At 38.7% G+C, this 17,208-nt stretch overlaps 1 protein-coding gene across 6 annotated transcripts in view; it reads left to right on the top strand.

Annotated features, from left to right (window-relative positions):
• The window catches only part of LOC115222454 (neurobeachin), a 322,620-nt gene that overhangs the window by 25,431 nt on the left and 279,981 nt on the right, over positions 1 to 17,208 (top strand). For all 6 annotated transcript variants that reach the window (XM_036511698.1, XM_036511695.1, XM_036511694.1 and 3 more), the window contains exon 2: positions 16,461 to 16,565. In XM_036511698.1, coding sequence (XP_036367591.1) covers positions 16,461 to 16,565 — 105 coding nt within the window. The remainder of the gene's footprint in view (positions 1 to 16,460; positions 16,566 to 17,208) is intronic.

The following is a 17,208-nucleotide window of genomic DNA, read 5'->3' as shown; positions in this document are numbered from 1 at the left end:
TCTCTCTATTCTCTCACTAATATTCAGCTTACACCTTGAAGGGAGAAAAAGATGTCGAGGTACACCCTTGCCTTCACCATCTCTTTCTCTCTTTGCTGGTAGGGAAGCCATGTATTTCCAATTCAACCAGATACCTCTTCCTATCCCACTATCAAGGTTAAGTCTCTCAGCATCTGGCTTAAAGCCACTTCTTTCTCTACCATACTCCTACTCAGTTAAAAGGTCTTGTTTCGCAAGTTACTTGGTGGTGGCCTTACAAGGGCCAGTGCCGTGAAAAAACATAGTAACCTTGCTAAAGTAGACACTGGAGACCAAGTTCAGCCCCACTGAGTGGTGGGACTGAACTTGAAATCACATGATCTGACTTCTTTAGCAAACAGCCATGCCTGTATCTGTATGTATGTTTGTATGTATCTGTGTGTATGTATGTATGTGTATGTGTGTATAGACAGATAAATACATACATACACATGCAAGATTAAATTTTACAATAGGATTTCAGTTTCTGTCTACCAAATCTACTCACAAAGCTTTTGTTGGCTTGGGGCTGTAATAGAAGACATTTGTCCTGTTGGGAAGCAAACTTCTTAACCTCAATGCTACACCTGCACCTTTATATAAATATATATATATATATATATATATATATATATAAATATATTTATGGTGTTTTGGTGTTTGTTACGTGCCACCAGCACGGAGGCCAGTCGATGCGGTGCTGGCTATGGCCACGTTCGGATGGCATTATATATACGTATATATATATATATATATATATATATAAGGCGCAGGAGTGGCTTTGTGGTAAGTAGCTTGCTTACCAACCACATGGTTCCGGGTTCAGTCCCACTGCATGGCATCTTGGGCAAGTGTCTTCTGCTATAGCCCCGGGCCGACCAATGCCTTATGAGTGGATTTGGTAGACGGAAACTGAAAGAAGCCTGTCATATATATGTATATATATGTTTATATATATGTGTATGTGTGTGTGTTTGTGTGTCTGTGTTTGTTCCCCTAGCATTGCTTGACAACCGATGCTGGTGTGTTTATGTCCCCGTTACTTAGCGGTTCGGCAAAAGAGACCGATAGAATAAGTACTGGGCTTACAAAGAATAAGTCCTGGGGCCGATTTGCTCGACTAAAGGCGGTGCTCCAGCATGGCCGCAGTCAAATGACTGAAACAAGTAAAAAAAAAAAATACACACACACACACACACACAAAGAAAGATATACACATACTCAGTGGACTTGTTTCTGTTAGCCAAATCTTTTCACAAAACTTTGGTTGCCAAGGCCTATAGTAAATGCTTACCCAAGGTGCTGCACTGCAGGACTGAACCTGAAACCATGTGGTTCCAAAACAGGCTTTTTAACCATCCTAACCGTGCCTGCATTTATAGGGATGTTTGTGCCTGTGTGATGTTTCAGTTTCCTCAACACACCTAGTAGTATTTTAAAACTAGTTGCCTTTGTTCTCCTAAACTATTCAACCATAAACTAGAAGTGGAAAGCCTGTTTTTGTTGGTCATGCAGAAAGAAAGTATGTGAAGATAGTTGTGTGTTGTGCATGGGTGAAGGTATGTAATGTATTTGCGTGTTTGTATGTATACCTTTGTCACTTTTCTTTTTGCTTGTGTATGTGTGTACAAAGTGAAACACCTTTGCTCTTCCTTCCCACGTATATGTGTTAGTTTGTAAATATATATATATATATATATCAGCATTGCATAAATGATTGGTCTTTATCTGCTAGTACCAAGATATCTTTTGCTGCTTTCAGTTCTTTGCATATAAGTGTGTGTGTATACACATATACACACTAGTGCATGACCCATTGTTTTAAGTCTGGAATAAGTAATATTCTGTTCCATTGAAATACAGATAATGAATTCAACAAAGAATTAAGTAAAAGAAGGTAAAAAACAATATCGAAATAAAAGAAACATTTAATAAACCAAAATACATATTAGTTTTTACCTGTTCTTTTTTATTTCTATATACAACTTTATATAAAACAAACAAGACAGGAAATTTTAACAGTGAAACAATATCCGTGTGTCCAATATGTTTAGTGAATTTTACATCTATATAATTGGGATGGCTGTGTGATCTTCTTTGTATAGTAAATTGACTTTGATTAGCAAGAGTCTTTATGTCTGAAAGATCCTCAATTTTACTGACAGCATCCTATAAATGAACATGTCTAAACATGTTGTTTTGAATTATAAAGGATTTTTATCATTAAAATTTAATAGAGAAAAGCAAATGTTATTCATAAGTTTTCTTAAGAGAATTTTTTTTTTCCATTTTGTAATAAACTTACTTCTAAAAGAAGAAATTTTACAAAATATTTTTGAAAGTGGTAGCTTATGGTCTTAAATGATCGTCTTGAGAATATGTCTGCGTCTGTGTACAAACAAACATGCATACCCACATACAAAAGGAGAAAGAGAGAGAGCATGAGAGTGTTACAAACCAAACCAGAAGTCATTTTACAGATAGGCTGACTTGACTATAATTATAGCGATTTGTACACGTTTTCATGTGTGTGTCTGTATGTATTTATATAATAAAACCTACTTTTAAAAGAGGAAATTTTTTTATATTTTTGAAAGTGGCAGCTTCTGGCCTTTAATGATCATGTTGAGAAATATATGTGCATCTCTGGTCATGCCATAGTATATCTTTCTAAATTGAAGTTAGGGTTTATAGCACATTTGCCCTGGCATCGTTGCTATATGGAAGTGAGACATGGACTGTTTATTGTTGGCATTTAAGGCATTTGGAATATCATCAATATTATCTTAAGAAAATTCTTGGGATGAATTGGAAAATGACCATCAGTTATGTGGAGGTACTTGAGAGAAGTGGTAGCAGAAGTGTAGAATCAATGATTCTGCAAAGTCGTTTTAGGTGGGGTGGATATCTGGTAAGGATGAATGGTGAACCCGAGCAACTTTTGTCTGGTGAGCTGGAAAGTGGTAGGAGACCAGCACATAAACCCAAAATGAGATTACCCCAGAATTACTATGACACAGAAAGGAGTTTCAGTTTTTTAATTGGGAGAAAGAGGTACAAGACTGAGGGAGGTAGAGGAAAAGAATGTTCTAAGTTTGAAAGAGAAAATAAAGCATGAGAAGATCAAGAAAAGGCTTAGAAAGAATGAACCTGTGAAAAATGAGGGAGTGTTGCTTGTGTGTGATTTGTGGGAGGAAATGCTTGGGTCATGCAGGTACAAACTGTGATATGACTATTTTTCATAACAGAACACATGCAACCTGTGGAAAGGTGTGCCTTTCAGTTAGAGGATTGAAAAGGTATATCAAAAAAGTTCATGGTATGGCACCTGGTCCTTCTGCCAGCCTGCACAGCTGTGCATTGTGCAGTAGAATGTGCAAATCTTTGGCCTGACTCAAGAGTCATACAAGGGCCTAACATTCCATCATCAATGATTCATTTTCAGTGATTCTTTTCAAGTAATGGCTTTGCTTGTTTACGAGAAAGCAGCTACTATATTATATATATATGTATGTATGTGTGGTAAATGGAAAATGGAAGATAGAAGACAAGAGAATCTCAATTAATCACTGCAATTGTTTCGACACATCAAACATCAATCCCTCATGGATGGGATACTTAACAACTGGTTCAGGAACATCCGATGGTGCAGATATGTCTATACAGGTGATAAATAGATATAACTCATTACAATAACAGTTCCACGATGTATCTTCTACATATATATATGTACGTATATATATTTATGTATACAAAATTTAGAGGAATGACCACTAAAGTGGACAGCCTATATGCTAGACATAGATGTCAAATCGCCATTACCACGAAGAATGTGTTCTCAAGAAAAATCTCAGCAAAAAACCAAAATGTAAAAATATACATTTTTACATTTTTTACATTTTTTTTTTTGCTGTGATTTTTCTTGAGAACACATTCTTCGTGGTAATGGTGATTTTCTACCCTTATTATTTATATACAGTATAATTCGATGGTTGTGTAATGTCAGTGTGCATACTCAACAGAGTGTAAGTACCTTGAGTGAAATGTTGGACCTAAGAAGCATCAGATGTGGTGTGCAAGAGAGATGACTGTGCTGGTATAGTCCTGTGGCAAGAATGGATGAGGATAGCTGTGTGAAAAAGTGCCACACCCTAGTGGTTGAGGGAACCTGTGAAAGAGGTAGACCCAGGAAGACCTGGGATGAGGTGGTGAAGCACGACCTTCAAACTTTAGGCCTCACCAAGGAAATGACTAGTGACTGAGACTTTTGGAAATATGCCGTGCGTGAGAAGACCCTGCAAGCCAAAGGAGACCATAATCTCGTGGCCTATGCCAGGAGCATAACCAGCCCACTTATGCATGCCTTTTCCTTCTTTGGACACTAAAACTCAGCTTGCGAAGACCTGTTGAGGCAAGTGAAATCAAAATCAATGACTGGCATCTGTGCTAGCGGGGTGCAAAGAGCAGCATAGGAGTGTGATCGTTGACAGAGTGGCTAACTGGCTTCCGTGCCAGTGGCACATAAAAGGCACCATTCGAGTGTGATCGTTACCAGCATCGCCTTACTGGCACTCGAGCCCCGTGCTAGTGGGGTGCAAAGACACCATTCGAGCGTGATCGTTACCAGCATCGCCTTACTGGCACCTGTGCCGGTGGCATGTGTAAAAGATTCGAGCGAGGTCGTTGCCAGTACCGGCTGATATTAGAAATGAATGACACTGCTTATATGACAGTGACACTCATTTACAGCTATTATGCATTGTCAAGACAAAGGGACACCAACATACACACACTCACATAACCATAAACTTAAATTCATTTGAAATACAAGAACACACACACATATTTACAATATATATATATATATTTCCACAATTATATGCTCCTGCACACACACACACACAGATCTGTATAAATAGGAGACGTGCATGCACACATACACACACACACACACACAGTCGTATAAATGGCAAGTGTGTGTGTGTGTGCACATACATGCATGTGCATGCACGCACACACACACACAGACTATATACAAATGACAACATACATTGAATCCTGATTCCTTTCCTCTTGGGGCCGCCAGGTGTCTCTTCTATTGCATGGCACCTGTTCCTGTTCTTTTTTTCCTACTTAAACCTCTGTTCTTGGCACATGGCCACCTCCCTCAAAACTACATTCCCATTCCACGAAGGGTGTGGTCTAACAAGTTACTAGGTAACCTCATTAGTGCTGGTGCCACACACACACACACACACACACAAAAATCACTTAGAACACAATGTAAAATGGTAGGCATTTGGAAGGACATCATCCCTCCATAGAAACTGTATCAAAGCAGATGCTGGAAGCTCATCCTGTAGTCATGCTAGTCAGATCTTGTTGAACTGTCTAACTCATTCCAACCATGGAAAAGTGGACATTATGATGATGATGATGTGGTGGTGGATTATAGTAGTGTCTAGTCATGGGGAAAATATTACCTTGCTTGGAAACAAGTGAGGGCTAGCATGGAAAAGTGGACATTAAACAATCATGATGGTGATGATGATGATGATGATGTGCACAAATGTTATTTATTCTGTTCATAAAACAACAGGCAACGTACTTACTAGTTGTAAAATGTAATCTTCCAAATTAATTCTTTCAGACGTAGAGTATAGTTAATCTCCTCGCACTCTACACTACAAGATTATCTTTGATTATAAATAAAAGAAGCAGAGGGATTAATTTAATAATTATAATAGGATCTGTGTGCACTCCCCTCTTCCCATGACGTGTAAGTCAGTGACAGTAGATATTATATCAAGTTAAACATTCAGCTGATTTCATAAATTAAGCCGTGACGGTGATGATGATGATGATGGTTATTATGTATACCTTCTTGTTTTGTTTTATTCTGTACTGTGTGTACTTTCTTTTGTTATATGTATATATATAGGCTGACTGTATGGTAAGAAGCTTGCTTCACAACCACATGGTTTCAGGCTCAGTCCCACTACATGGAATCTTGCACAAGTATCTTCTACTACAGTCTTGGGCTGACCAAAGCCTTGTGAGTGGATTTGGTAGACAGAAACTGAAAGAAGCCCATCATGTGTGTATATATATATATATATATATACCAGGACGCCATGATAGATCATTAGCTCCTACACGCATTTTTTTCTTTCCTTGTTTCTCTCCTTGTTTCTTTTCTGTGTATCTTTCTGTCGAAGAGCATAGGCTCGAAATGTAAAAGACTTCTATTTCTATTCCTGAGCGCCATACTAATACGTTTGTTTGTTTGTACTCCACCTGCCTTTGTCTTTTGTTTATTTTCGTAAACTTTCCCGTTATATATATATATATATACATACACACACACACACACGTGTGTGTGTGTGTGTCTTTATGTCTGGGTTTGTCCTCATCAGCACCTGACAACTGATGTTGGTGTGTTTAAATCCCTGTAACTTGGTGGTTCAGCAAAAAAGACCGATAGAATAAGTACTAAGCTTAAAAAATAAGTCCTGGGACTGCTTTGTTTGTCTAAACCCCTTCAGTGCTCCAGCATGGCTGCAGTCAAATGACTGAAACAAGTAAAAGAATAAGAGAATATATATATATATATATATATATATATAATCTCATATTCTGTGTAAAATCCCATACTTGATATCTGTCTTTGCATTGACCCCTCATTTGTTGCCCAGGTGGCAAAAACAGTGAGTTGGCAGAATTGGTACCACACCAGGCAAAATCCTTAGCAGCATTTTGTTCATTTTTATATCCTGAGTTCAAATGCTGCCAAAGTCGACTTTGTCTTTCATCCTATTGGGGTTGATAAAATAAGTACCGACTGAGCATTAGTGTCAGTGTAATCAGCTTGCTCTCACCCCTGAATTTGCTGGCCTTGTGCCAAAATCTGAAACCATTATTATTATTATTATTATTATTCAAGCTGGCAGAATCATTAGCATGCCGGGCAAAATGCTTAGCAGTATTTTGTCCGACCTTATGTTCTGGTTCAAATGCTGCCAAAGTCAGCTTTGCCTTTCATCCTTTCAGGGTTGATAAATTAAGTACCAGTAAGATACTGGCTTCAATGTACTTAACTAGTCTCCTCCCCCAAAATTTCAGGCCTTGTATCTTTAGTAGAAAGGATTGTTATTATTATTGTTATTATTATTAAGGCAGTGAAAAAGCAGAATTCTTAGTTCATCAGACAAAATGTTTGGCAGCATTTCTTCTGGTTCATCACATTCTGGGTTCAAATTCTGCTGTGATTGACTTCAACTTTCATCCTGTCAGGCTTGATAAAATAAGTACCAGTATAGCACTTTGAATTTGCTGGACTTGTGCCAACAGTTAGAATTATTATTATTATTATTGAGTGAGAGAGCAGTGAATGCCATCAAAGTGACACTGGGATAAAATATACAAAGCCCAGTATACCCATCATGACTACCTGTCTGATAAGGGTACACTAGACACATGCGCGCAATCATATATGTGTGACATGGTGATCAACAATGCATGACTTTCCAGGTGGGACCCAGTTAGAATTCTTTTCAGGTCAAGTAGCCCATCCCGCTCAAACGGTCCTTGAATTAAGGTTGTTTAAAAATGTTGAATGAAACACCCATGTTTCCAAAGGTGAAACCCCAAAGAATCCCTCTCAACACATGGCTATGATGCTCCCCCACTACTTCTGCTCGTGATCAGAGATGCACATATCGTCAGCCACTAAGGGACATGCTCAACTGGTTAAGGTTAAACAACTGACAAGCAAATCTGTGGTATTGAGCAGAATATTTGCTGTAGCCCATCTTTTATACCGAGACAAAACAATGTACATGATAACACTTCCAATCAGTTAAGATCAGAAGCTACGAGAGTCAGTGCCTGGTACTGCTTCAGGGCATTTATCATTATTATTGTTGTTGTTGTCTCTTTACAATACAGTGGCAACAGCAACAACAACAACAAAAAAAACATAACAAAATAACAAACAAACAACACATCACAGGTTTACTTTTGCTTTTAATCTATGCCAGCTGGTGTTAAATTTTTGTCAAGTTAATTAGTACTTGATGGATAAAAAAAGATTTAATTTTTTTTTTAAGAGCTCAACAGAAATAGAAAACTATATTTGTATGTATATATATGTATGTATGTATGTATATATATGTATATATATATATATGTATGTATGTATGTATGCATGTATGTATGTATTCATGTATGTATGCATGTATGTATGTATTCATGTATGTATGTATGTATGTATATATATATATCTATATGTATATATATATGTATATATATATATGCATGCATGTATGTATGTATGTATGCATGTATATATACATATATGTATATATATATATATGTATATATGTATATATATATATATATGTATGTATGTATGTATGTATGTATGTATGTATGTACGTATGTATGTATATATGTATATATATATATATGTATGTATGCATGTATGTATGCATGTATGTATGTACGTATGTATATATATATGTATGTATGTATGTATGTATGTATGTATGTAAAGCAGTAATTATAATTTCTTTTATTTGCCACCAAGGACATCTGAAGTTGGAGATTGACACAAATCTTTGAATTAGTTTTCTACATTCTGGATTTAAAGGCTGTAGATAGATATGTTGCTGAAGCTCTTTTGATAGGCTGTAGATGTGTGATGAAGAAGTTTACTTCCCAGCCATATGGTCCTGGGTTCAATCACACCATGGTGTGTAGCACCATGGATAAGTGTCTTCTGTCTCCTACTATAGCCCTGGACTGATTAAAGCCTTGTAACTGGATTTGGTTGACAGAAACTGAAAGAAGCCCATTGTGTGTGTATGTGTGCACCCCCACCCAAGTGTACACTTTCATTGAATGACCATAAAAATCAGTATTTATTAAAATCCATTTCAGTTTCAAAATTTTATAGAATTTATAGACAGTTTTCAATTTTGTTATGAATGGCTGTTTTCAAACTGATGACTCATGCCCAGACACTGCTGATAATGCAAATTAATGGAATCACAAACATCAAGAAGCATTTCATTTGGTATTTGTGCACATTCTTGTTTAATGGCTGTTTCCAAGTCATTGACTATTGTCAGTTTTGTATCATAAACTCTTATCATTCAAGTATTATCATCATCATCATCATCATTTAAAATATGTTTTCCATGCTGGCATAGGTTAAATGGTTTATTAGGAACTGATGAGTTCTTCGATGACTGCACCGATTTGTGGTATCTGCTTTGGCGTACTTTCTACAGTTGGCTCTGCTTCCTGATGCCAGTCACTTTACAGACTGTACTGGGTGCTTTTTACATGGCAGCAGTCCTCGTGAGATCATCAATTACTTGCATGATAATACCCTTCAACCAAGCCCCACTCAGTGTTGAAGGATGAGAAAGTACGATAGAAGGACAGGAGCAGGCATCTTGCTGAAAATGAGATACGTAATTTCATCATCATCATTATTGTTTAACATCTGCCATCCATGCTGGCATGGATTGGATGGCTTAACAGGAGCTAGCCAGGTAGAAGACTACCTCAGGCTACTGTGTCTGTTTTGGCATGGTTTTTATGACAGGATGCCCTTCCTAATGTCAACCACCCTGCAGAATGGACCGAGTGCTTTTTATGTGACACCAACACAACAGAGGTTAGTTTTGGCATGGTTTTCACAGCGGGATACCCTTTCCAATACCAACGACTTTACAGTGTGGACTGGATGCTTTTTACATGGCACCAGCACTGGCAGGGTCACCAAATAACTTGCAAGACAAAGATCCTTTGAGAGGGGAGGGAGCATTGGAGGAGGGGATCTTGTGTCAGATGATGAAAGGTTTGAGTGTGACAAAGAGACAGAAACAGTTGTTTTGCTATGGAGGAGGTACATTATTCTGTGGGATCCAGGCAATGTGATGGGGTTCTGCTGAATCTCATTGTCCAGTTTGTCTTTTCGGCAAAATTTCATTGATATAGATCCATACGTTTTTACGGTACCTTGGTAGGCGGTGTCTTATCTTCCTGGAAATTATCTCCATGTATTCGATGTCCTCTTGAATACTTGTCATGATAGATTGCCACAGCAAGTTTAAGTAAACGAGACCAGTCCATAGTACTGTCAAAAAAGAATGGTCTAATTAATTCTTTTGATGATAAGCCAAACTATTCTGTAATTCCTGGTAAATTAACATGATGTTTAGTAGGTGCAACTGTGGCAGTTAATTGAGCCATTTTGTTTAAATCTAGCACTATCACTCCAAACAATCTTTGTCAAGTTCTACTCTCGAAACTCCACTCGATGATCTGGATCATCTTCATTAAAAGCATTCTTGGAATATAACTTTTCTAATGACAACACTTCAGAACAGTGGACGCTTGATTTTCTTATTTACTCCACAGACTTTCTTCAACTTTGGCAATATATTTCTAGTATCTTTTTTTGTTCTGTGGGGCTTATCAATGTCTGCATTCTTCCACAACATTTGTTGTGGACATTCTGAACAGTTCCATCTGCTTCAAGTTTATTTCTAATTCAAGTAATGGTCAGACACATAGGTTGAATTTGGTTCTTGGTCATGTGGCCTTGGTTTCAGTCCCACTGTATGGCACCTTGGGAAAGTGTCTTCTACTATGAACCCAGGCTGACCAAAGCCTTGTGTGTGGATTTGCTAGATGGAAACTGAAAGAAGCCCGACTTGTATATCAATTGATCATGTGATTGACTAGACTATCAGTTGTTATACACTGCTGCTCACAATGTGCTTTGTATTGTTTTAGCTTTTGAACAATGCCACCCTGCTGGCCAGTCCGTCACAGGGTTATCCATTTACAGCTGGGTGAACTGGAGCAATGTGAAATGGCTTGTTTTGTTCAAGAACACAGTACACTGTTTGCTCTGGGAAGAGTTGGACAATTTGACTGTGGACTGGCGAACCAGATGGCTGCACCAGGCTCCAATCATGATCTGGCAGAGTTTCTACAGCTGAATGCCCTTCCTAACGCCAACCACTCTGGGAGTGTAGTGGATGCTTTTATGTGTCACTGGCATGAGGGCCAGTCAAGCGGTACTGGCAATGGCCATGCTCAAATGGTGTTTTTATGTGCCACCTCTACAGGAACCAGTCAGCGGTGGTATTGGCAACGACTGTGCTTGAATGTTTTTTCATGTGCCACTGGCACAAGTGCCACTAACACGACACTGGTAACGATCACGCTCGAATGGTGCTTCTTACGTGCCACCGGCATGGAAGCCAGTTAGCCACTCTGGCAACAATCACGCTCAGATGGTGCTCTTTACACTCCACTAGCACGGATACCAGTCATCGAATTTGATTTCGATTTCACTTGCCTTAACAGGTCTTTGCAAGCAGAGTTCAACGTCCAATGAAGGAAAGGTATGCATGAATGGGCTGGTTACACTCCTGGCATAGGCCATGAGGTTATGGACTCATTTGGCTTGCCAGGTCTTCTCAAGCACAGCATATTTCCAAAAGTCTCGGTCACTAGTTATTGCCTCAGTGAGGCCTAATGTTCGAAGGTCGTGCTTCACCACTTCATCCCAGGTCTTCCTGGGTCTACCTCTTCCTACATTATATTTTGACATTATAGGCATTTTTATGGACCACGTCCAATATTCGCGGTTTTTCATTATTTGCGAATACCGGGGAAACTACTATGTGTGTGTGTGTGTATATATATATATATATATATATATATATGGAGGTAAAGTGGCCGAGCGCCTGATCCTCATTGAGGCAAAGTGGCTTAGCTCCTTTTGAGTGTTGGGCTTCATGGAGGCAATGCTGAAGACCTTATTGTTGTGCTTGAGAAGAAGACCCATTAAGCTGAGCAAAATCGCAGTAGTAGCAGATACCAGTGTCATGCAAATGGCTCCCATGCTGGTGGCACGTAAAAACATCCATTTACACTCTTGGAGTGGTTGGCGTTAGGAAGGGCATCCAACCATAGAAAACCATGCCAAATCAGACTGGATCCTGGCGTTGCCTATGCCAGCCCAGTCAAATTGTTCAACCCTTGCCAGCATGGACAATGGATGTTAAATGATGATGATGATATATAATGTATATAAATAAATATATATATATATATATATATATATATATATAGTGTAATGTGTATATATATATATATTATATATATATATATATATAGTGTATGTGTATATATATAGATAGATATATAGTGTATGTATATATATGTGTATGTGTGTATAAATATATGCATATGTATCTTATGTATGTATATATATATATATATATATATATATATATATACACACACACACATACATACATACATGCATACATGCAGATTTGGTTCTGTGTTTAAGGATCTTGCTTCTGTGTATCCTCTACTATTAATCCCTGCCTCACCAAAGCCTTCTGAGTAGATATGTTTGATAGAAACTGAAAGAAGCCCATCTTATGTATGCTCCTCTGTACCATTGTCTATATTTCTCATTGTGAGATATCAGGCAAATACATGCGTGTGCGGATATGTATGTATCTACGTATATCATCATCATCATCATTGTTTAATGTCTGCTTTCCATGCTGATGTATAATATTATATTTTGCCTTGATACTAATATGGACTAGATTTCACTTTCTCTGATATTAAAGAAAGTGTTAGATGCTTATAGTATACAAATTAGTAGCCGTAGATCTGTGAAGCGAGTAGACTTGATGTGTATAGAAATGGATTGGTTACTTGTTCCTTTGGGATTGGTCGAGTGATGTAGACACCTGACGACACCCAGATACGAGCTTAAAATTAATTTATTTTACAATCTACCAACAAAAAGTGAATTTGATGTATTTGTACGTTCGGTGGTAACATGTTATGCCAACATGTAAAGAATGTTTTTCATTGGGTGTCTTGTGTGTTTGTTGGAGAATATATTCTGAAATGTAAAGCAGAAGTTTATTTTGAATGATGCTGAATGTGTGTGTGGGGGGGGATCTAACACAATCGAATCATTTTGTATCCATCCGGTTGCATCCAATCGCTCTGCAACATATTGATGTTGCTAGGTGTCACATCCTGTATCAACCTGCATGTGTGTGTGTGTGTGTGTGTATGCATCCCTGTCTGTGTGTCCTGTAACCTAACACTAAGTGTTCAGTTTAGTGTTGCTTAGCAACAGCTTTGTTCCATCAATAAAACCTTTCGCTGTATTAAAGGTTACAATAACCAGAGTGTTTTTACATTCAGTCATGCGTTCATTCATCCTCTTCTTCTTTCTTCTCCCATCTGTATTCTTCTTTTTTTCTTTTCTTTTCCTTCTTCACTCTCTTGTTCTACTACTTCTCATTCTGCTTCTTCTTTCTCCTCCTCCTCCTCTTCCATCTTCTGCTTCTTCTTCTTCTTCTTTCCCCTCCTCTTCCACCACTACCTTCTTCTTCTTGGGTAAACAAAATAAAGGGCCAACATGTGTTGTGTCATTATAATCGAGTACTCACCGCTCAGTCTAAACTTTAATATCTTGTTCCTAATCAAGATACAATTATTATTATCGGCAGAATCGTTAATACACTGGATAAGATGCTTAGCAACATTTCTTCCAGCTCTTTACATTCTGAGTCCTAATTCCATAGAGATCAACTTTGCCTCTCGTCCTTTTGGGGATCAGTAAAATAAAGTACCTGTCAAGTACTGGATTACTGCAACTGACTTGCTCCCTCCCCTCACAATTGCTGGCCTTGTGTTGGAATTTGAAACATTTATTCTTATTACTGTGATCAGCATTCCTGCAAAATATGCTTTGACAATTTTAACAGGACATCAAACCTTCCGACTGTGAAGAGTATATATTTGGAAAGTATTATTTGTATACACATGTGCTGCATAGAATATACAGGGTCTGGGTGAGTTTAGCTTCAATATATGATAGTCTTCCAAAGAAATCATCTTCATCATTTACATCATGTTTTCCCTGTTGGCATGGGTTGAATAGTTCAACAGGAAGTGACATGAGCTCCAATGTCTGTTTTGACATGGTTTTTATAGTTGGATGCTCTTCATAGTACCAACCATTTTACAGAGTATATTGGGTGTTTTTTCATGGCACTAGTACTGGTGAGGCCACCAAGTAACTAACAAGACAAGAACCCTTAACTGAATGGGCTGTTATATTGAGGTAGATGAAAGTTTGATTCAGGGACAGGAATAAATGTCTTCTTGAAGAGGTTGTGTATGACTTACCCAGCTGGAAAGGGAGAGAAAGTTGGTGAGGGCTTTCCCTCAAGGTACAAACTGAATATGAGAATAGGGATAAAAGAACAGAAAGAGTGGGTAGGTAAGTTCGCAAGAGTGTGAAAGGAGAGTGACAGATTTTTACGTGGTGAAAAGGTATGAGAACAGAGACTTTCCATTTTGGTGGAGTTTCTCTTGAAAAGCAAGATGAGACTGGAGAAGTTGGTGCTGTCCACTAACAAATTTATTAAAAGGTGGGTGAGAGTGGCATAAATGGCAAGAGTAGATAAAACGACTGCAAGTATATAAGCCTGTAAGTCAGAGATCAGAAATTAGATGGGACACTTGCTTTTGGTGTGCAGAGAGATCTTGGATTGTGGTATTTCTCAGTTGTCCATAGGAGTCCACTTGGGCACTCCAAATACAAAAGGGCCTCTACGATCAATGAAACAGGTATCTTCTCATATTAGAAGACACTCATTTTTGCTGCATGGTGAACTGAACCATAAACCAAATGGTTAGGGAGTGAGATTCTTAGTTACCTGTACCCATCTATGTTAATCATCATCATCATCATCATCATCATTTAGCATCTGTATCTAATGCTGGCATGGGTTGGGCAGTTCAACAGGGTCAGATGGTTCATGATCCAGTGTCTGCTTCAGCATGTTCTCTATGGCTGGATGTCCTTCCTAATGCTGACCACTTTACTGAATACTGACTGTTTTTTCCTTAACAGTGGTACCAGTGAGGTTGCCAAGGAACTTGAAAGGCAAGATGCCCCTTGATTGAGTGGTAGGGTGTAGAATGAAGAAAGGTGGCATATGCCAGGTGATGAGAGACAACAATATGACAGATAAGAACAGGAGATACCTAGCTATTCCAACTGGGGAAGGAGTAAAGATGCTGTTGAAGTATCACAGTCATCCTCATGTATCTTCAAGAGAGTGAGTGGGAAGGGAGATCGGGACAGAAAAGCAGGTGAAGTGGGATGGGGACAGAAGGGCCAGTAAAATCACAATGAATGATCATAGCTGGTTAGAGGTTGGAAATATAAGGATATAGATAATGCAGTGGATGATAAAAGAGATGGGACATGGTAATAGATATCAGTTTGGTGGGAAGGGTGAAGAAAACAGGAATGATATGTGGCAATACAAAACAGAAGGCAGGTAGAGAGAGAGAAACATTGCAATAAAACTATAAATGAGAAATATTCTTATTCTAGCAATTATACTTTGAGAATATCCTCCTTCACTGCTAATGTAGGCTTCCTGGGTAACAAAAAGTGTCCACTAACTCTAGAATACATCCAGCGCAGTTGAGAAAGTCTATTTTCAGCTCTAACCTTACCCAACTTCCACAAATTCTAATCTATCTGTGATTCCTTTGCACCACTTGGGTGTCTATTATTTGCACTGGGTACATTGTATGGAATTTCTACCTATGCCCTTTCTATGTATTTTTAGGGCCATTTTCTTGAAGGTGCGGGTGTATGCTCCTTACCACATGGTTTTGGGTTCAGTCCCACTGCGTGGCACCTTGGGCAAGTGTCTTCTACTATAGCCTTGGGCTGACAAAAGCCTTGTGAGTGGATTTGGTAGATGGAAACTGAAAGGCACCTGTCATGTATATATAATCATCATCTTTTAATGTCCACTTTCTAAACTGGTATGGGCTGGACAGTTTGAATGAGGACTGGCAAGACAGGAGGCTGCATCAGGCTCCAATCTGATCTGGCAAGGTTTCTACAGCTGGACACTCTTCCTAATGCCAACCACTCCAAGAGTGTAAGTCCTGGGGTTGGTTGGTTCGACTAAAATCCTTCAAGGTAGTGCTCCAGCATGGTTGCAGTCAGATGACTGAAACAAGTAAAAGAATATACTGCCCATTTCCCTGCTTCCAAGAATTTTAGTCTTTGCTAAGTTAAGGTCCTTTTGATTCTAGGTTGTGCTTCTTTCCTACTTCTACTGCAGTTTCAGCTATGAGATCAAGGTCATCGGTATAGAAGTTTTCCCACGGGTACTCAGTTTTGAATTCCTCTTTTAGGGCCTGGAGGTCTATGATGAATAAGAAGAGACTAAGAACTGAACTTTGAACATTCTAGAAATAATTACAACACATGCATTGAATGCAACTCGTCTGATTTATTTTCTAATCACTCATGTTAATGTTATTTGTTAATTACTTTTCAGCTCGTTGGTGGAGAGTTTGAAATTGAAACAAATTTTATCATCCAGGATCCTCATAATGTTCTTCACATGTTAGATGTCCTGAAAGTCTGTTCAGCAACACTTCAGGTAAGTAAATTCTTCATCATTTAATACTCATGTTCTATGTTAGCAGAGGTTGGATAGTTTAACAGGATCTGCATTATGTTCCAGTATTTGCTAAGAATCAGCGACCATCCAAATAAGCAACTCCCTTTATTAACTGTGCTGCCTATTAAGCCCTTACCTGTTTAAGACAGCACCGATTAAAAACAATTCCGTTGCCTTGCTGCAATACCCACTTAAGGGAAAGGCTTCAGGAGTAAACCTTAAGGATTAATCTGAAGCTGGAGTCCATAAGGCAGTTCACTGCAGTAGACAACCTCATTCTGGCAGCTCCTGTGGCCCCACTGGTGATAAGTCATATTGACCTCCGTCCCTTCGCTTGGATAACGCTGGTGGTGGTGAAGAGGGGAGAGGGAGATGTACTGCATGGGCAACTGCTGATCTCCCATGAAAATCTGCCTGGCCTGCACCCTGAAGAGGATACTTCAGCGCCATGGCAGCAAAATACAGGTGCTTTTTACATGACACCAGCATTAGTGGAGCCACCAAGTAACTCACGAGACAAAACCCTTTAACTGTGTGGAAATGCAGTATTGAAGGAAGTGGTATTGTGCCAGGTGTTGAGAATCTAAAGTATGGTAGAAGGACAGGAACAGGTTTCCAGCTC

The sequence above is a fragment of the Octopus sinensis genome, linkage group LG20, assembly GCF_006345805.1.
Source record: "Octopus sinensis linkage group LG20, ASM634580v1, whole genome shotgun sequence".
Taxonomy (NCBI): domain Eukaryota; kingdom Metazoa; phylum Mollusca; class Cephalopoda; order Octopoda; family Octopodidae; genus Octopus; species Octopus sinensis.
The sequence above is the reverse complement of the archived record's forward strand: the minus strand, read 5'-3'. Positions and strand labels throughout refer to the sequence as shown.